At 44.8% G+C, this 20659-nt stretch overlaps 1 protein-coding gene across 1 annotated transcript; it reads right to left on the bottom strand.

The window, feature by feature from the left end:
- Nucleotides 1-3944: 3944 nt before the first annotated feature.
- On the bottom strand, nt 3945-20481 carry Mdh1 (malate dehydrogenase 1). The gene is made up of 9 exons (XM_051165352.1): nt 20317-20481; nt 14624-14722; nt 13551-13647; nt 11893-12068; nt 10178-10300; nt 6319-6495; nt 5850-5963; nt 5110-5199; nt 3945-4273 (listed from the first exon to the last, which is right to left on the bottom strand). Exons 1-9 carry the CDS (start codon nt 20317-20319, stop codon nt 4148-4150), a joined length of 1005 nt encoding a protein of 334 aa, XP_051021309.1. The 5' UTR covers nt 20320-20481; the 3' UTR covers nt 3945-4147.
- Between the last annotated feature and the right edge of the window lie 178 nt (nt 20482-20659).

Here is a 20659-nt window from a genome sequence, read left to right as displayed (position 1 = left end):
ACTGGACCTTCTGCAAGACTGGTTAACTGATTAGCGTTTCAGGGACTGTAGAGAGTTGGAATGTTGCAGGTCCAGAGGCTGTTACAATTCATCTTAGCTATTGTTAGGCTCCTTAATAGCATGACACGCCCACTTGTGTCTGACCTGACGCTCTCAGAAGGAATATTTGGGAATGCATTAACTTAGGTGACCACTAGTTTCACCAACAAAAGCTAGAATGTTAGTAGATAACACCTGAGGCCTACACAAAGGTTCCCTCACTTCCTTGAAACCTGCCTACTTGGTGCTTCCAATATATTTAAAGTGTCTGTAATTACAACTTTTCTTTGTTCTGTTTCTAGAAAAACTTCATGAAACTGTTGTCATATTAGAACATGCAATTTGAGGTAACCTAGATCTACGTCCTTTGAAAAAACTTCCCGAAACTGTTGCCATATTAGAACATGCAATTTGAGGTAACCTAAATCTACATTCCTTTGCCATGGTTACTGGTATTTGGTTCTAAGGTAAATGATCTCATTCCCTTTGAGATGAGAGCTGTTGTTGTCTTTGTTTTTGTTTTAATAAATAACCCCAACAGTACCAATTTGATCAGCATAAAAGTATAGTTCATTTAGACCTCATTAGGAATCAGTGTGATTTTTTTGAGTCATTGCTTCGGGCTTTCTTTCATTCTTAACATATGGTATATGTGTTTCTTTTTCTTTCTTTCTTTCTTTTTTTTTTTTTTTTTGAGACAGGGTTTCTCTGTGTAGCCTTGGCTGTTCTGGACTCGCTTTGTAGACCAGGCTGGCCTCGAACTCAGTGATCCACCTGCCTCTGCCTCCCGAGTGCTGGGATTGAAGGTGTGCGCCACCACCGCCCGGTGGTATGTGTGTTTCTTTCTGGGGACTCCACATGACTGCTAGAGACCTTTGCTGAGGTCCTATCCCACAATTGGGGGCTTCGGGGAAGGTGAGCACCTAGGCTGCTTCTTCAGGACAGAAATGTCCTCTTTACAGACATTGGGACCGTGCAATACAGAAACTGTGCATAAGCTTTTTTATTTTGCTTCATATGTACGAATGTTTTGCCTGTATGCATGTATGCGCATCACGTGCATTACTGAGTCCCTTGGAATTGGGGTCAGGGACAGTTGTGAGTCACCACGTGGGTGCTGTGAACTGAACCCGGTCCTCAGGAAGAGCATCACGCACTCTTAACTGCTGAGCCGTCTCTCCAGCCCCTAAGTAAGCCCTTGTTGAGATCACTCTACTCTAAGTTACTCCAGACTGCTTAGAGCAGTGAATTTCCCAAGCTGTGCCCTGGCCTTGCAGACTCCATTTGACCGGTTTGAGGATGGAGGGTGACAGCAAACAGGTGGCCACACGAATGGCACCGTCTATCCAGCACCAAGCACACAGCAGACTGGTGAGTGACATTCCTGGGAGAGAAAAGGGGACCATTCACAGAGGTGAATGGAGGCTGTGGGGGCACATGGGTGTGCTAAAAGTCTACCAGGGAATCCGTGCGCAGCAGACTAAGGAAACGGAGTGACTCTCCCCCGAACCACATACAGCTGACCCCCACCTATAGCACCACAAGAGCGATGGCTCCTCTATTAGCCTGTCTGTCACCTGACCACCCTGTACTTAATCAAAGGTAGTCAGAGAACAGTTCTGGGGGGACTTCGTGCTTGGCTCCATGCCCGCTGCTGGAACAGCCTACTAGATTGCTGACTGCTGCCCTGGCTGCTCCTCCATGCCTGAGATCCATCTGTGTTTATCCACTCAGTCGTCGGCAACCACTCCTGCTCTTTTGCCTCTGCAGCTGGACTCTGTCTGAGCTTTGCTTCCCCCGAACCTTTGACCTCCTGTGGTGTGACTTGCTGCCGCCACTGCAGCTTTTCTCCGGCGCCATTTTCTTCATTGTCTTCTCAGACCCCATCGGAAGCTATCTGAAACGCTGTGTCTTTCGGCCATTCTGCTATCTGTTTAGTGTATAGAGAGACTCGCTGTGCTGTGTAATGTGGGACCTGAGAATGTTAAATACAGGAAACAGCAGTGGCTTTTCCTGAAGGGCGTGGACACATAATTACCCTTCAGAATCGAGGTTTATCAGGAGACGGGGCTTGAAGACCATGCTCTTGCCTTCAGCTGGGAGAGCAGTCAGAAACGATATCAAAACCAGCATGGCAGGGCCTTAAAAAGACAGGCTTCTCTTTAAACCTGGAGACGAGCTCCATCAAGAGTCAGCCCAGGAAGACAGATGGCTGCCATGAAAGGGATGGCGGGAGTGGTGGGGAGGCCGAGTCTTTAGAGACAGCCCATGCACAGATCGGGCTTTTGTAAAATTTCAGGGGCGGGGGGAGTTTTATACCATGCGATAGCATTCATGACAAAGCGCACAGAGGAGCCGGGTATGTAAGAGCTGTTAGTCACTGCATGGACAGCTACCTCAGCTCTGTACCAGAGTTGGAGGTCTGATTTCCTCAGTCTTCAAGACCTGATTCCTGAGAGTAAAGCTTACTAATAACATAGCCATTAAGATTAGAATAAAAAAACCCATGCTTTCCTAGGCCGAGGTGGGGGCTGGGGTGGGTCGATCTAGGATAGCTGGGGGTATTTGGGCAGACTGCTGTCAATGAATGAACTGTCGTGCTTTGTCAATTGATTGTTGTCAATATGCGTGACACGGAGGAAAGGCCAACGGCGTTCATCTGTTTCTGACACTGCACTTCCCACACCTCTACTGGCATTTTGTGTTTTCAAAACGAGACAGGTGGGAAATGAATGGGAACTGAGAATAACTTACTATCTGGCACACATTCATAATTCATGCAATTTTATTAATCTATATACAATTTTTGATTTTTTTTTTTTTTTTGCTTCTAGATACTAGCAGTCCTAAAGGTAGTTTTATTTTTCTTCTCAAAGTAGTTTTAAACCCTTGCCATGTCCTTTTCCAGATCTTATTAGACCTGGTAGAATAGGTCATTTTATTAAGAAAAACAGCTAGGCGGTGGTGGTGCACGCCTTTAATCCCAGCACTCTGGAGGCAGAGGCAGGTAGATTGCTGTGAGTTCGAGGCCAGCCTGGTCTACAAAGTGAGTCTAGGACAGCCAAGGCTACACAGAAAAACCCTGTCTCGAAAACCAAAAAAAAAAAAAAAAACCCAACCAACCAAAAAAAGAACAATTTTTGAAGACAGGCTTTCACATGTCCCAAATTAACCTTGAACTATGTAGCCTAGCGTGACTTTGGCTTTTGACCCTCCTGAGTGCTGGGATTACAGGAATGCACCACCATGCCTGATTCTGTGGTACTGAGGATTGAACACAGGGCTTCTTGCTGTATAAGCAAACACTGTACTGAGCTACATCTATAGCTCCAATACAGAAAATATTTACCAATACAGGTAAATAGCAAATCTAACCAACAAGTATTTGAATATCCACACAGGGCATTAGAACAAGCCCTGAGGTACTAAGTATTTATTGCAATGTGAGTGGTGCATTAAAAGCACAGAGAAGCAATGTGTTCTCGTGGAAAACAGACTGCCTCAAAACCAGTTTGTTTTAGTGTTATATTTCCAATAACCTCAGATCACAAACATTAACACTTTGTTATTATTGGATATGAATTTTAATGATTCATTATTCTGTTATAGAAGACTATAAGGAAGATAGATTATCTACAACCTTCTTATAGCTATTTTGAAAATCAAATTATCAGCAAAACATGAACCAACCTTTAAGGACATAAAAATATAAGTAACTCATCTGAGTAATGAAATGCCTCTGAAATAGCTTGATTGGGCTTCCCCATCCATCACTGCCTTTACTTCCTAACATTTTCCGTCTTTATTTCTTTTGCTGAATTAAGAAAAAGTTTAATTGCCATCTGTTGGGGCAAACAGATTTATTGGCGATACTAAATATTAGCTGGAAATAGAGGCTGAGACAGTTTCACTTGAATATATTTTTATTTAGATCACAGCACTAAGAGCATGATAGACTTTCACAAATCTGCACCACGGAGCACATGATGTTTAAAATATGTTGCTGTTCACGATTTGAGTATAGCATTATTACTGTTTGGTACTAGGCTCAAAGACGACACTTTGATTCCTCAGCTTTGAGGTACTTATTGGTAACATGATTGTCTAGTCATGCCGAGGAAAGAAATTCAAAAGCAGTTTCTTTTTCTTCTGCCAGTTCCTTTGCAGTAAGGTCCATTTTCTCACGTGAGAAATCATTAATAGGGAGGCCTTCCACAAACTTCCAGGACTTGTTCTGTTCGAGAACAATTGCAAGAGATTCAGTGAGAGGGACCTTTCAGCACAGACCAGCCTCCTCACAATGATACTCAAAGCGCAACTGTGTTCACGCCAGACTCTAAGCCAGAGTCCACCCTTTAAAATCACACTTGGGGTGAGGCCCAGCCAGGGTCTCCTGCGTCCTAGGGAAGAGTCCTTCCGGAACACAAGGTCTAGAACCTAAATCATCAATCACCCACAAAACTTCAGTGTGGGGAGAATGAACCCCGGCATGAAGTGAGCACCACCATGTCCAGGACCCTGTGCTTCAGACCCATGGGAATGGCAGGGCCTTCCCCGGCCCTGGTACTGATACTGACGATGTGCGGAAGGTAGAAGACGGCAGCCACACCAAGCACAGCTTCCTCCTCCCGCATGACTGCTCCCTGAGACTGCTCCTACAGAGGCCTCCTGCGGCGGCGCCATCAGAGCACCTCACCCACCCAATCCCAGCTCTCTGAACATGTCTATGATTTCTTCACTCCCTCAGGTCAATCCCAAAGCAATGAATACCATGCCACTTGAGTTTGAAATTCATGAGTCTTAAAAGAAATCCACAGAAAGTTATAATGAACTGCACCACGACTACACTAAAGAACAACGCTGAGGGCTGTGGGTTTGTGAGAAAGCGTAATTCTGGTTATGAGCACAACATAGAGTTATTATAATAACCAAGTGTCTGGTAGTAAGAGTTGGCTCTTGCTTTTCAGATTATCTAATAGTGACTTGATATTAGAAAGGAATATCTACTTTAGGAACACACACACACACACACACACACACACACACACATGCACGCACACACCCACCCACCTTGATCACGACAGGGAACGAGTAGAGCAGGTCATCAGGAATGCCATAGGAGTTGCCATCAGAGATCACGCCCATCGACACGAACTCTCCCTGAAAAAGTCTTACATTATCGCGGCTTGCAGGGCTTGACATGCACAGTAACTACTACAATGAGAAGAGCTGACCTCCCCAGCTACCTGCGTATCTACCCTGTGAGGAGCCAGCAGCAACACGGGTTCACAGACACCGCCCCATCCTCTCTCCCAGATCGTGTGTAAAAGCAGGTCTTGGCTTCACTACTCTCTCTCTCTCTCTTTTTTTGTATTTATGTGTACGTGTCTATCTGTGCGTGCACACATGTGCTTGGGAGCTGGCATTAGGGGTGGTTGTGAACTGCCTGATATGGCTTCTGGGAATGAACTTGGATCCCCGGCAGGAGAAGCAAGCACTCTTCCCTGCCGAGCTAGCCCTCCAGCCCCAAACACCACTCTTACTTTATAGCTGAGAATGTAACGGCCAACACTAGTTTTAAAAAGAACAGCTCACCACGTGTAAGCCACTAGGTCTTAACAGCCTTTGCAATAAATGTCCTGTAGCAGTTGACAATACGGCCTAGAGAGGTTAAGTGACATTCCTGGGCTCCTTGCCTCGCAGGCTACTGAGCTAGGACACGGGCTGAACTTGCTCAGTTGCTCTTTTTACATTCTAGCACCGAGGGGCAAAGCTGAAGAATGGCCCGTGCAACTCTTGAGAACCCTCACCTCTGGGGTTCCAAACCAGATGTCTCTGATGTGGTCTGAGATGGCTTTCGCAGCAGACATTGCACTGGACAGTTTCCGAGCCTTGATGACAGCAGCGCCACGCTGTTGCACGGTCTGGGAGGGGGCACAGAGAGACAGCAAAACTCATCAGTTCCACATGCAGCCCAATGGCGAAAGACCACTGTAGGCATGGCTTCCTGAGTCTCCTAACGCTAATCTCACTATCCCACTTCGGCTGTAAGTACCAGCCTTTTGGAATAAACAAAGCAAAACAGTAGAAACTTCTACAGCACATCCGACACAGTCAACACAGAGACAGATCTTGGTCTAAACAAAACTGGAGAGCTAAGTTTTTCTGACTTGGACAATCTCAACTGTGACACACCAGCTGGCCCTGATGGTCCCTCAAGGCCCCTGGCCGGATACTGAGCCCGGCAGTGAGGTGGGCCGGGGCGCACACACTTCCTACCGTGATGAACTCTCCCTTGAGCCAGCTGTCATCTTTCAGGGCCTCATACACGCCAACCTCCTTCCCGTGCAGTTTCACCTTCGCGTGGTTGACGTCTGGGTACTGAGTTGACGAGTGGTTTCCCCAGATGATGACGTTCTTCACGTCCTCGGCAGTCACACCGAGCTTGAGCGCAATCTAGCTCAATCAAAAGCAGACACATCAGTTGGTCAGTTGGTTTTTAGTGCAAATTGTGACTTGTTTGCTAGAGGTCCTAAGTAAAGGTAAAAAGCTTCTGAAACACTAGGCAAAAACAAGCTACATGGATTTGGAGAAAGGCAGATACTGCTGCTCAGCCACATCCTGAAACACGTCAACATGGTGTCAACAATTAGGAACTTGAAACATCACAGTACAGAGAGAATCTTGTAATTTGTGATTAGATTACTGGCACAGTAAGTTCACCAGGTATAAAACACTGACCAATAGCCAAACAGATTTTTAATGCAGAAATACGAGCTTTGTTACTACTTACATGGGTGCCATCTTATCACCGTGGTTAGACACTTGAGGCATATTCATCCTATTTTGGCATAATTTTGTTATGTACAAAATACAAATTAATTTTCAACTAATCATAATTAGTGATGTTGGTATTAGAAGGGAGTTATGTAACCAAACTGTGACTGCCCCTATGTTATAGATTTGAGAACTAAACTAAGGAGGCTTGTGACGTAACACGCAGAACAGCCACCACCACCCGAGACACTAAGCAGGGCTGAAAATGCTGTAAGCTGAGATGCTTTAGGTCACAGAACATAACGGACACAGGCTAGCATATTTTACACACATGCGCAGAGCACCTGCATTAGTACGGCTACACAGACTCTGTCCACACATTCTCTTTGTGACGAAACATTTAATACATTTATGAATATTTACACTAATATCTATACTTCGGGTAAAAGCACAGAGTGCACTAAGAACTTAAGTAATTTTTTTTTTTTCAAGACAGGGTCTCTGTGTAGCCTTGGCTGTCTTGGACTTGCTGTGTAGACCAGGCTGGCCTGGAATTCAGAGATCTGCCTACCCCTGCCTCCCCGAGTGCTGGGATTCCTGGCATGTGCCACCATGCCCGGCTAACTTGAGAAATCTTGACCCCTTAAGTATCAGCTTTAACTAATCCAACACAGTGAAGAGCACTGCTGTGGGGCTTCCTTCCCCTCCCTGAGGCCCTTCGGCTCCTTTCCTTTGTCCATGGTGCCCATGGTCTCTTCCTCCTCTGATCTCTGGAGCTAATAATCCTTTGGGCAACAAAGGGCAGATTCTGTGCCCAGCAGATGCTGCTTCTGAATGTCAGTCATGTGAGAACTGGGGTGACAGTCAGTCACCCCACAGTCAAACACACAGAGGATAACATTTCTTGCTTCCCTGAGGCAAACTTTCATGTTTGTCATACAGATCTGTTAAATTTTTGACTAATTCTCCAACCCCAATTTTCTTCTCACAGCAGTAGGACTGCCAGGTCATCGTGTGTGTGTGTGTGTGTGTGTGTGTGTGTGTGTGTGTGTGTGTTATGTATGTACACATCTAGCAATGGGGTTCACACACACAGGAGAATTCAGTAGGTTATCAGTCACTAGGTAAGTAGAGCTTTGAAAGTTTTGAACAAATCCTGGAGGACTTGTCACGATTCCTGTAGGAAAATTTTATTTTGGGTTTAATTACTTCTCATTTGGATAACAACTTCTATAAGAGGAAGGAAAGGCTTCTTCAAAAACTTCTGACAGCTCTTGCTATGCCAGATTGACACCCTGAAATACTGAAGCTGCCTAGCCAAGGGCCTGTGAGCGACAGGCTGTGTGCGTCTTCATTCTTGGTTCATTCACGACTTTTACCCCCACAAGGGAAGGAAACTATTTCAAGCACTAGGACAAAGTGCCACTCTGTGACATTTCTGGAAGCAGAACTGTCCAGCTTGTGCTGCTATCGCGGCCTCAGGAAGACCATGGAGCAGGCTTGCCAGGATCACGTCACCATGTTCTCGGCAGGACTAAGGAAGCACTCACTGGTCGGCCCACGCCTACAACTGCGGCAAACTTCTCCGTCCCTTCTGTTGTCCCTCATGGCTAACTCGGCCTCCAGTCAAATCCCATCCCTTCCTAAAGCACCTCACAGAAGAGAGAATAATTGTCTAAGTTAGCTGGGATGTTGAGGGAGGCATTAATGGTATGGCTCTTTCAACTTTAGGCTACATTTCTCCTAATAATAAATACATCAATCATAGCAGCGAATCTTTACTGTCTTTTATTATGCGACAGCGTCATGCTAAGGGCTAGCAAAATGTAGTTAGTTTACTTAATGCTTATATACTTAATATAGATCATATACAAGGGTCTAGTCTATATTCAGGTGAATCTAGAAGGTTCCACCATTAGTTGGCTGTCTGAGTTTGGGCAGGGTCCTTGGTCTCTCTGGGTCTCATGTTTTTTTTTTTTTTTTTTTAAATGTGTAAAATAAGCACAATAAATGCTTTACAGTTACCATGAGAATTAAGAGCTATATAAAAGCACCAAGCCTTTATTGGATATTCCAGAGGTAAAAGGGTCAATTCACAGTCTAAGACATTCTAAAAAAAAAAACAAAACTTTAAACTCCTTTTTTTTTCTGTTTAAAGAATCGTTTTCTTAGCACAACTCCCACAGAACTATACAGAAGTGAGGATCTGTGGGTCAAGCAGGATGGATGAGACAGTGCTTGAGAAAAGCAAAGAGTGCTGTCCTTGAGAACTCCAATCTCATCCTTACTTCAGAACGGAGAAGCCAGAAGCTAGCCTGAGTGAGAGGCTGAGCCCAGCGGAGAAGCCAGAAGCTAGCCTGAGTGAGGGGCTGAGCCCAGCGGAGAAGCCAGAAGCTAGCCTGAGTGAGGGGCTGAGCCCAGCGGAGAAGCCAGAAGCTAGCCTGAGTGAGAGGCTGAGGCCAGCGGAGAAGCCAGAAGCTAGCCTGAGTGAGAGGCTGAGGCCAGCGGAGAAGCCAGAAGCTAGCCTGAGTGAGAGGCTGAGGCCAGCGGAGAAGCCAGAAGCTAGCCTGAGTGAGAGGCTGAGGCCAGCGGAGAAGCCAGAAGCTAGCCTGAGTGAGAGGCTGAGGCCAGTGGAGAAGCCAGAAGCTAGCCTGAGTGAGAGGCTGAGGCCAGTGCCTTGAAAAGCTACTGCTAATCTCCTAGTCAGTCATTCTAAGCCTCCAAGAAGTAAGGAATACTTTGATAATTTTAATAATTACACAAAACATTTTAAAGTATTAAAATTGAATAGTAAATGTAAAATCAGTTATAGAGAACAATGAAGCATAAACACATACCACTCAAGTCTTTTGTTCTACAATCTATGACATGATTAAACTAAATTATATGTCATATGTTGTTTCATTTGTAACTAATTTTAAGCTGCTATATCGAGACATTAACAACTGCATTGATATACATATATATATATATATATATTTCACAATTGGTTAGTTGAAGATAAAACTAAAGAGAAAGGCCAGCCTCTGTTCTTTACAGAACAGATTCAAAGTCTTCCTAATCTTTAATTAAAAAAAAAAAAAAAAAAAAAAAAAAAGAGCTGGAGAGATGGCTCAGTGGTTAAGAGCAAGGGCTGATCCTCTAGAGGACCCAGGTTCAATTCCCAGCACTCACATGGGAGCTCACACCTCTCGGTAATACCCACACACTAAATAAAGTAAATATTACTTAAAAAAAAAAAAAAAAGGAATAGTTTCCTGCTCAATAAAAACAACAAATGTACAAACCAAAATTTATTTTAAAAGTAAAAGAAAAGGTTTCAAAACTGGAATCTTTGAGTTTTAAAAGTCATTTTTCTTACTTGAGATTTTGCTCGGTTGTGGTCCAAGCGAGTCAGGCAGCTGAAGTTCTCCTTGGGGATCGATGGGGCTGACTTGGAGGCTGTCAGGCAGTTTGTATTGGCGGGGTTTCCCACAACGATCACCTGGACGGGAGGGAGGCACAGAAGACACAGAGGCACCATGACACCTGCCCTACAACGTGCTAACAGTGCCTATACGTTAGATTTCTATCATATGCAGGTCACTCAGTATCTCAGACCTAAGGGACGCATCTTTTTGTTTTCTTTATTTGGGGGGTGGTGGTGATGGTTTTGAGACAGGGCTTCTCTGTATAGCCCTGGCTGTCCTCAAACTCAGAGATCCTCCTGCCTCTGCCTCCCAAGTGCTGGGATTAAAGGCGTGCACCACCACACCCAACTTACATTTTCATGTTTTACTATGGAGACAGATCATTCATCTATTTACCACAAAAAGCAAGGCGCCTATGGCTTCTACAGCTTCATTTTGGAGTTTGAGCCATTCATAAGGTTTCCTTTTTTTTTTTTTTTTTTTTAAGGTGTTTAGAAAACCAATTTGTTTTTGTTTTTCAAGACAGGGTTTCTCTGAGTAGCCTTGGCTGTCCTGGACCCGCTTTGTAGACCAGGCTGGCCTCGAACTCACAGTGATCCGCCTGCCTCTGCTTCCTGAGTGTTGGAATCCAATTTGTTTTTGTGAATTATGTGTTTTTTTTTTCCTATTTCCTCCTCTTAAAATTTATTATGTATACAGTGTTTTGCCTGCATTTACAACTGCATACCAGAAGAGGGCATTAGATCACTTTATAGATGGTTGTGAGCTACTGTGTAGTTGCTGGGAATTGAACTCAGGACCTTTGGAAGAGCAGCCAGTGCTCTTAATGTCTGGGCCATCTCTCCAGCCCCTGAAAATTAAGTGTTTCTTAAAATGGCCTAATCCTAAGAATTAGCTGGGCTATTTCGTAAAATATAGATAATCATCACAATTCCTCTAACTCTAATGAGTCAAACGTACACACATCCCTTTTGGCCCCTGGAAGCACATTGCGCTTCCGAGTGCCCCAAGGTGTGAGTACTTTCCCCAGTAGAGACCTGCAGAGGTGGATTCACCATGTAAACAGAACCACAGGTCCGGTCTGAACACCTCTGTCTGTGATCGGTTACAAGACACCTGTGCGTTCCTAATCGTTCTTATTTCTTGTTAATGACTACAGAGAAAAGTTAACTATTTAAAGTGAAACCTCCAGCAAGCGAAATATAGACAACTGTGAAATGTTATAAATAGGTCAAACGTGAAGAGTGGTTTTGGGATAATAAGACAAATTTAAAACGAATATAAATAGCTACAGAGACAGAAGAGGAAGTCATGCCAGCTAAGCCTAAGAGACAAACTGTAACAATTCCGTCTGGAAAGCACAAACGTGCAGAAGCTGCATCTCCGGTGACTGAGAGCAAAGGCATTTAGCAGCCATCTCCCGAAACACTGAGTGAACCTAAAGGTCCCAGCAAGTACCCTACAGCAAATGGCACAAGAAAAGCATCTCCTTCCTTCCACGTCTATCTGTACTTACTAACCTTTGTATATAACTGGAAACAAGCAATTCTGGCATTTAAATATCAGAAGCAGAAGTTTAAAAAAAGCAAAACAAACAAAACCAAAACAAAAACCACCACCAAAACCAAAACAAACAAACCAAACCATGAAATATCCTGCCAGTCACCTTAACCGTTTTCTTGGCATACTTCTCCAAGGCTGTGCCCTGGGACTTGAAGATTTTCACATTGGCTTTCAGGAGGTCTTTCCTCTCCATGCCTTCCCTTCTTGGCATGGAGCCCACCAGGACAGCCACATCCAGGTCTTTGAAGGCAACCTCTTCTTTGTCGGTTGCAATGACATCTGTGAACATGGCAAAAAAAAAAAAAAACAAAAAAAAACAGAGCTGCTTAGATGGCCAAGTCTGAAGTTTCCCTTTGCATAGTGACTCTACTTATTTCAAACTGCGGTAAATGTTTATTTTCTCAGTTTATGTTGACATACTTTTCAGAGGCCAAAAGAAAAAGCAAAAACAAAAACAATAACAATAAAAAAACCCAAGCAAACAAAAAGATAATATATTCATTTCACACCTGCTAGGAACACAGCCGTAAGTCAACAATTATTTTTTATTTCTTTCATCAATAATTACCTCAATTAAACAGCTCTGTATCATTTACTGTTTACACGATCATGCATGATGCAGTCTTTGGAAGCAGCATTTTTGTTTAATTTACTGTCACAGATTACACAGAAGAGAAACGAATTTACTTAACCTTTAGATTGTAATTACTTCATGGTTTAAGAAACCAATCACAAATTGAAAAATAATGTTTACCGGGGCATAATGTCCTGGGGATAAAGCTAAGGATTGTATTCTATCACATGCAATCTTCACAGTCACAATGAAGAAACTAAGGTGTGAGGAAACTAGCACCACCATGATAAGATAGTGAGGTCAGTCCAGAGTTCAACCAGAATGCCAGCGTCTGCCTGACAGACACACAGAACTTGTTTTTTGGTCAAGAAACATGCAGCGTTGCTTTCCTTTCAGTGTAGTGAAAGGCCAGAGCCAAGAGTCAGTCAGCACTTCTATCTGTAAAGCTTTAGGCCAGTAAACTCATGTCAGTCAGATGCTGAGCCCCCAAATGGAGGAACATAAGAAAGAAAAAAAAAAGTATCCGCCTACACATCCTTTTTTGTCAAGCCTTCTCTCCCAGACCACACTGGGTCCATTAGTGACAGAAGGGAAATGCAACAGAGACTTGGGAGGGCTGTGGGTAAGGAGACGCAGCCAGCAGAGAAGCTGGGCACAGGCAGGCATTGCTTTAGACTCTAGAGGTTAGAGCCATGGGACCACGTGATCTGGGTAGGACGGCCATTCTTCTAGGAAATGCCTGAGTAGGCAGAGTCCATGTTTTCCTTCGAGCTGGGCGATACTAAGGGCTGCCTCCCCACCCTGAGCCACTGCTTGGCAGAGGAAGGGGGAAGTAAGCACACAGGCACCAGCGAGCACCTAGAGTAGCACATCGCCTGCAGCACGTCCCTTGGAACGGAACATTTTGTGTTACAGGGCGCTCTGCTACTTCTAAGTAGACGCCAAACAAGAGCACAATGCAAAGAGCCTGGAGGCATGGCCTTGAGTATATCATATGTAATTAGTATTATAAATTATATGTAGACTCGAGGGACAGCAAGCCCTTGACTTGCCACTGACTGCTTTCTGCGTTTTCACTTATTTCTTCTTGCTATTCATGCTTAAAAAGCAGGGTGATTCAAACAATAACAACAGAACATTTTCATGAAACAATTTCTCATTGGCAATCTTTCCTTTTCCCAGCTCACCTTTGAGAAGGGGGAGGGCACAGTCCTGCAGCTCCATCAGGACCCCGTCCAGGACGCCCATCATGGGAGTGATATCCAGGAGCACGAGAATGATGGGCTGTGGAAGAGCAGGACAGCAGTGGTCAGTACAGGACACGGCTCTCACTCACGTCGGTGCAGGCCATGACTCACACTCATGTTGGTGCAGGCCACAGCACACACTCATGTCAGTGCAGGCCATGGCTCACACTCACGTCGGTGCAGGCCATGGCTCTCACTCACATCAGTGCAGGTCATGGCACACACTCACGTCGCATGGCACACACTCACGTCGGTGCAGGCCATGGCACACACTCACGTCGGTGCAGGCCATGGCTCACACTCACGTCGGTGCAGGCCATGGCACACTCACGTCGGTGCAGGCCATGGCTCACACTCACGTCGGTGCAGGCCATGGCTCACACTCACGTCGGTGCAGGCCATGGCTCACACTCACGTCGGTGCAGGCCACGGCACACACTCACACCGAGTCTTGGCCCAGGTCTTGTCTACATTTAGCTTTCACTGGTCAGCATAATTGTGGAGATGCCACAGCTTGCTCTTGGTAGCCGCAGGCATGCTTTCAGCTCACAGGCAGCTAACTAGAGATAGATAACTAGAATATCTGACGTGAGGGGGAATTCAGCTATCTGTAGGTCAAGAGGAAGGATCAACAGATACTTTAGAACTTGAGCAGACAGAAGCCAGACTTAAGGGTGGCTGCTTCCTGTGGCGGGGAGATTTCTCATCTGATTATTTGGGGTCAAAACACCATCACTGCAAAGACAGGACAGATTCTACAACTTTCCCAAGGCCTCTCCCCGACAGTGACACATTGGCTCTTACCTGATGGCCACAGGAAAAGGAGCTCTGATTTCAGGTAACTTTCAGTGCCTGCAGGGCAGCCTATAAACGACTTACCAGCTTCCACTTACAGCAAAGGACTTACTACATTTACTGGGGCTGCCCGTTCCTTCGCCGTTTGTGACTAAATACAGAGCCTTATCAAGAACATTCTTTTACTACAGTGCCAAGGATTATAGACATGCCCTTACCTGGTCTTTACCAAAGACAGATCCATTTCCAATACTGTACAACAGTGAATATGCGATTTGACCAGCCGCTCCCGTCACAAGGACTCTAATTGGTTCAGACTGTAATGAGAAAGATCCAGTCACCACTTAGTAAAGCGTTACCTCAATAGGGCAATGCATGTTTTAAAAGTGAATGTGACACCTAAAAGCCATTCCTGACTTGCTTAGCAGAAAACTTGCGGGCTTGTTTTCAGTAAAGACAGCATGCACAAATGAATAAGCAACTTACGAAACATGTCCGGCGGCACACTTATGAAGCAAGTGTTCTCTCACTTTTACCAAATGGGAGCAAAAGCTGAGAACTAGATGGACTTATGCAATTGTTTCCATCTTGTCAAAAAATCTGTCCACAATGTCTTGTCCATATTATGTGGAGATACAAGCCTTGGCAGGCCGGGAGAGCCTCACAGACCTTTATCATGCAAGTCCCTGGTCCCCACCTTGTCAGAGTCCTCCACTGTGGGCCAAAGGTTGAATAAAACAATCCTGCTTTGACTTAACTACTCAGGAGAAAACCAACCCTGTACTTATTTGGAGGCAGAGTCCCTCATGTAGGCCACCGAGATCCATCTGCCTCTGCCCCCGAGGGCAGACATTAAAGGTGCGCACTACTATGCCCAGTGTTAAGCCTTTATTTTTACAATTATATTTATTAAAGGTGTATGGGGTGGGGTACCCATGGCACAGCTTGCTGCAACTTGGAGAGTTGATATTTTCCTTCTAGTATGTGGCTCCTGGGGACTCAATTCAGGTTGGCAGACTTGGCAGCAAGTGCTTTTCACCCACTGAGTTGTCTTGCGGGTCAAAGCCTTTATTTATTTATTTATTTATTTATTTATTTATTTATTTATTTATTTATTTAAAACAGTGATAGCTGTCAATCTGAATCCAAGAGAAAATTGTTTTCTAAAAAGAAGCTGGGCATGGTGGTACACACTTTTAATCCCAGCACTTTTGAAAAACCAAAGGGGGGAAAAAAAGAAAAAAGAAGGAAGAGAAACCATGGGGGGTGGTGGGGGTGGGAAGAATGCAATAGTTATATAACAGAAAGAAGCAGCTTTACAAGCTAAGAGACTGGATAAAATAAGACACGTAGACTAAAATAACAACTGTATTCAAAATGAGGGCTGAGTAATGGAAAGAAGTTTAAATTAAGCTAGGTAAATTTAAAAATTAGAACCACGACAAACTGTTCCCTTCCTTGACAATGCTGAGCACTGTTTTGTGCTCTGTTAGCCCAGTCCCTCCTTGCATGACGAAGTGACCCACTAATTGACGGGGGGGGGGGGGGGGGGGGGGACACGACGACGACGACAGGGACTTCTTCTGGGTGAGTTGACTGTCTGAGACTGAAAGATGGATGCCTGAAATCAACAGCACCTAGGACCTTGGCACCCACAGGTGTCAAAACAGAAAAGTCAGTAAATAAGTATTGTTATAAAGAAAAAAATGTGAGCTGGGCGTGGTGGAGCACACCTGTAATCCCAGCACCTAGGAAGAGAGGCAGGAGGAGCTCTGTGAATTCAAGGCCAGCCTGGTCTACAAAGTGAATCCAGGACAGCTAGGGCAACACAGAGAAACTCTGTCTCGAAAAAACCAAACCAACCAGCCAAACAAAAAAAATCTGATTTGCGTTTCTTCCTAAAAAACATGCCCAGGGTATGCATGAATATAATCAGAATATATCAGAAATCTATGGAGAAAAGTCTCCCTGATGCCTGGATTTCTCCCTTATTTTCCCGTATCTCTATATACATGAAATTTAATAGATAAGTAAGCCAACTGTAATAAAAATATGTATCCATACTAATATGTACTTAATAAACATGTATCTATGTCCAGAATAAACTACATGTACAGCTAGAACACACTACTTTATATGGCTACTTTCTGCTATCTACAGCTCTACATGACTTATGCTCTGGGATGCCACAGACGCATGTTTAAGCCTGTATATGCATTTCACCTTATCATGCCTCCTTCTTAAGTTAAGAAATGAGAAGGAAGACGCTGCTCTCCTTTTCTCTGGGCTTTGCCTATTTCACTATCTTCCCACAGTCTGAATTCTATTCAGTGCTACTTCCCAACTGACAAATAAAAACAGGCACATAACTGGAACTCAAGAATGCACTTAAGAAATAGCTGGGGGGGTGGGGCAGGAGAGGTGGCTCAGAGGGTTAGAGCACTGACTGTTCTTCCAAAGGTCATGAGTTCAATTCCCAGCAACCACATGGTGGTTCACAAACATCTCACAAGCATCTATAATGAGAAATGATGCCCTCTTCTGGTATGCAGGCAGAGTACTGTATACATTTAAATTAAAAAAAAAAATTATTTATTATGTATAGAGTGCTCTACCTGCTTGTACCCCTGCAGGCCAGAAGAGGGCATCAGATCATATTATAGATGTTTGTGAGCCACTGTGTAGTTGCGGGGAATTGAACTCAGGACCTCTGGAAGAGCAGTCAGTGCTCGTAACCATTGAGCCATCTCTCCAGCCCCAAATAAATAAATCTTAAAAAAAAAAAATGTTGGATCCCTATAAATACTGCTACCATAAAGACTGAAATGTACACAACTGGAAGCAAATTGAATGTGCTTTTAAAAAGTGAAGATATTTTATACATATATGTGTGTATTGAGAAGGCTGGAAATGGAGGGGCCATATTTCAGCTGTAGTAAGTAAAACTATGTCACGGTTTTTAAATATTTTTATTACATTTATTTATGTGAGTATGTGTGTGTGGAAACACCATGGAAACTTCCCCCAGGATAACTGCAGCCTGCAGCTATGCATTTACACCTGTCACTCAGCTGGAGTGTGAGGCTCCCTTGAGAGTGGTTTTCCTTTGACTTAAATCTGCACTCTTCATAGAGGTTTCAGCATATACTTAATGAATGAATAAGGTAAGGGCAAAGCTAAAGGGTCAGTGTAAAGAAACGACAAAACCAAACCAAAACCACACTGCTATCCGCTGTAGCACACGCCTGCAATCCTGGGGCAGGCGGGGAGGTGGATAGGAAGGCCAGGAGTTCTAAGAGTTAGGCCAGTGTAGGCTACCATGAGACCCTGCCTCAAAAAACAAAAGAACATTACCATAGAAAGCCCCTTCTATGTGTAAAGCAAGCTGGAGTAAAAAATGAGGGGGGAAGCCGGGCGTGGTGGCAAATGCCTTTAGTCCCGGCACTTGGGAGGTGGCTTTCTGTGAGTTCGAGGCTAGCCTCGTCTACAAAGGGAATCCAGGACAGCCAAGGCTACACAGAGAAACTCTGTCTTAAAAAAAAAAAAGAGGGGAAAAGTAGCAATCACATGTTAAAGTTTAACCTTCTAGAAAGTCTCATTGAGGGTCAGCAGAGTCATGTGGCCACTTATTAAAAATGCATTCCCAGCATCATCACAGTCTGAGGTGAGGAGGCCGTGGCTAGCGAATCACTGGTTGATCCCACCCCAGCTCTCTCCTTCTGTGTCTGAGCAATTCTGTGCTAACTTAGGATCTGAACGCTGACGATTAAGTAGGTAAAAGAAACGAACAGTTTGGTTCTTACTGCTTTCCTGAGACACTGCAGCTGAAAAGCAGGAGGGCAGGAGAGCCCCACTGATGTCTCACGATGCAATAGGGCCAATGCACGTTACTATTCTTTGCTCAGATATCTGGGCATTCCGCCAAGATCCAAAAAGGAACGGCCTCTCTCTTGGCAGGGCATTAATGACCTTCCTGCAGATACAGGCTGCCTTAAGAATGCGCTCTCTAGTTGAAACACTTGAATTCAAGTCTTCCCTCTCTTATCCCACAGAATAGCGTTCCCTTTTTACTTTTTAGTTTCCATGTATCCCGATTCCTCTAGGTATTCTTAGGTGACTCCCCTAGGGACAACGGCAAAGAGTCCCTTTAGGAATGGTTTTGAATTTGAGTCTGCAGCCCTGGTTGGTCTGTAACTTGGTATGTACACCAGGCTGGTTTTGAAACCACAGAGCTCTGCCTGTCTCTGCCTCCCAAGAGCTGGGATTTATGGCATGCACCACCGTGCGCACTGACAGCTCTTTTGTAAATCAGTAATTTGTTCACATCCCCCTCTCAGGCGGCAAGACCATTCTGACTCACGTGAAACTGGAAACGTTACAGAACTCTTCTGCCCGGACCATCTCAAGTCACGCGGCATAGATGTGACCTTCTAGGGTGGGAGCCGGTTCCCGCGAGTCCATAGCTAACTCAACACTATAACCAGGAGCCCAGGATCTCCCTGACTTTGGGAAGTCAGTGACCTTGCCAGGCTGTTTAAAGATTAGATGAAACAACCTCTAGATTCTTTTTAAACTTCAGAATTCCAAGAACACTCTCAAGGAAGAGGAACAAACCTATCAGATGCTACATGCTGGCATTATGGGCTCATCTCCTAACTGGGACCTTCAGCTGAGACTACCACGACTTGTTAAATGCATAATACAACCCAGGTAAATGGGAAGAGTAAGAAATGCTAGGTGTATACCTTCTGACCTTGAGCAACTTGTAGTCTGGGGCTAAACAAACTAAATTTTAGTATTTGAAGTGGGGTTCTGGTTAAGATGATTTTTAAAAGGTTTTCATCTAGGTCTAAAATCCTGAAGTCTGAACTTCTTGGATAACTAACCCCGTTTTATGACTAAATTATCACACCAGAAACCACTTAAGCCATAATTTAAATAACTACTTATGTGCCAAAATATCTAGGGAACAATTTTTAAGAATTAGTAGTTGTCTCCTTGGGGTCTCTTAACCTCTATAGAGGTTAAGATAGTTTTGTATTTGCTTGAAAACATGTCTTTTCGAGTTCTGCAAAATTTCCAATTCATCCAAATATTAGTTCACACTCCCGAGCTTGAGATTAAAGGAGAAAACGTAATTTTAAATATAAATTCTAAAGTGCGGTGGCAATTTCCATTCTGGTGGTAAATGTCACCTTCACCTTCAAACAGCACACAGATTATTCCTACGTCAGAGCTCTTTCACCACCCCCCCACCCCCCCTTCTGCTGGGGACAAGATAGGAAGATCCAACCATGTAGAGCTTCAACAAGATGGTTGCGCTACGTCTGTAATCAGATCTTCTGGAATTCATGACAGAATAGTAAAGACTATCCACACTGACTAGCGATGCTAACAAGTCCTGGTATTACAAAAGGAGATCAAGAATAGGTTTTCAGTAACATTTGTTTTCCTTGAAATTAGACATGGCGGAAACATGTCTCCTGAAAACTGGGATCATAACCTGAAACACCACCTCATCATCGGAGGCCGCCCATACCCTCCAAGAGCTTAAGAGGCAAAACAGAGGTTAGAATCTAATTCCCCGCCCCCCCCCGCCCCATCAAATCTCATCCCCGCATCAAATCCTTTAACGTCCTTCAGAGAAAATTTTGTCCCTCAGCCATGCGTCAGGATTGAGACTCGCCTCTCCAAGGACAACGACTTCTCTAAAATCTTTTTAAGAACTCCCAGATGGAAGCGAATCCCATTCCAATTACTGGGTTACTGCGCCAGTCCGCGAGGATGAGTCGGGTTTTGCAAATCGAGCAATAAGGGCAGCGCCTGGCACTACTGCTTGTCTAAAGCGTGACAAGAGCAGGATGGGGCCGAGAGGCCCGAGCTGCTGCAGGATCCAGGAACTCACACTCACCATTGTTGGGGACTGCAAGGTCGATTTCTGCACCTGCAAAGGCCGTCTGCAGCAGTCAGGTCACCTCTACAGCTGCACCGACTCTGGGAGTAAAGGCGGTGCTTGCTAGAAATCGTTCGGCAGGGGGTGCTCCCCGCGCTCTCTGGGAAGTGTAGTTCATCTGGCGGATCTCTGACTCCCACCTCCTGCGGTCCTGACAAGTCCAAACTACAATTCCCGAAAGCCCCTTCTTTCTGCGCGCCTCGCGGACTGCTAAGTAGTCCCCCGGGCTGCGCCTCTGTGATTGGAGGACGGCTGTGAGCGGAGGGTTTGTGCTTTGGCTGAGTCGCCTGCCTGATGGCGG

The sequence above is a fragment of the Acomys russatus genome, chromosome 22 (assembly GCF_903995435.1).
Source record: "Acomys russatus chromosome 22, mAcoRus1.1, whole genome shotgun sequence".
Taxonomy (NCBI): Eukaryota; Metazoa; Chordata; class Mammalia; order Rodentia; family Muridae; genus Acomys; species Acomys russatus.
This window is presented reverse-complemented; position numbering and strand designations above follow the sequence as displayed.

Bases quoted from the DNA above. Each gene is read 5' to 3' on its own strand.
- Mdh1 (XM_051165352.1), bottom strand. The intron at 13,648-14,623 runs GTAAGGGCATGT...GCTCTTCCACAG, and splicing joins CTGTCTTTGGTAAAGACCAG to CCCATCATTCTCGTGCTCCT. The intron at 6,496-10,177 runs GTAAGAAAAATG...TGATTGAGCTAG, and splicing joins ACAACCGAGCAAAATCTCAA to ATTGCGCTCAAGCTCGGTGT.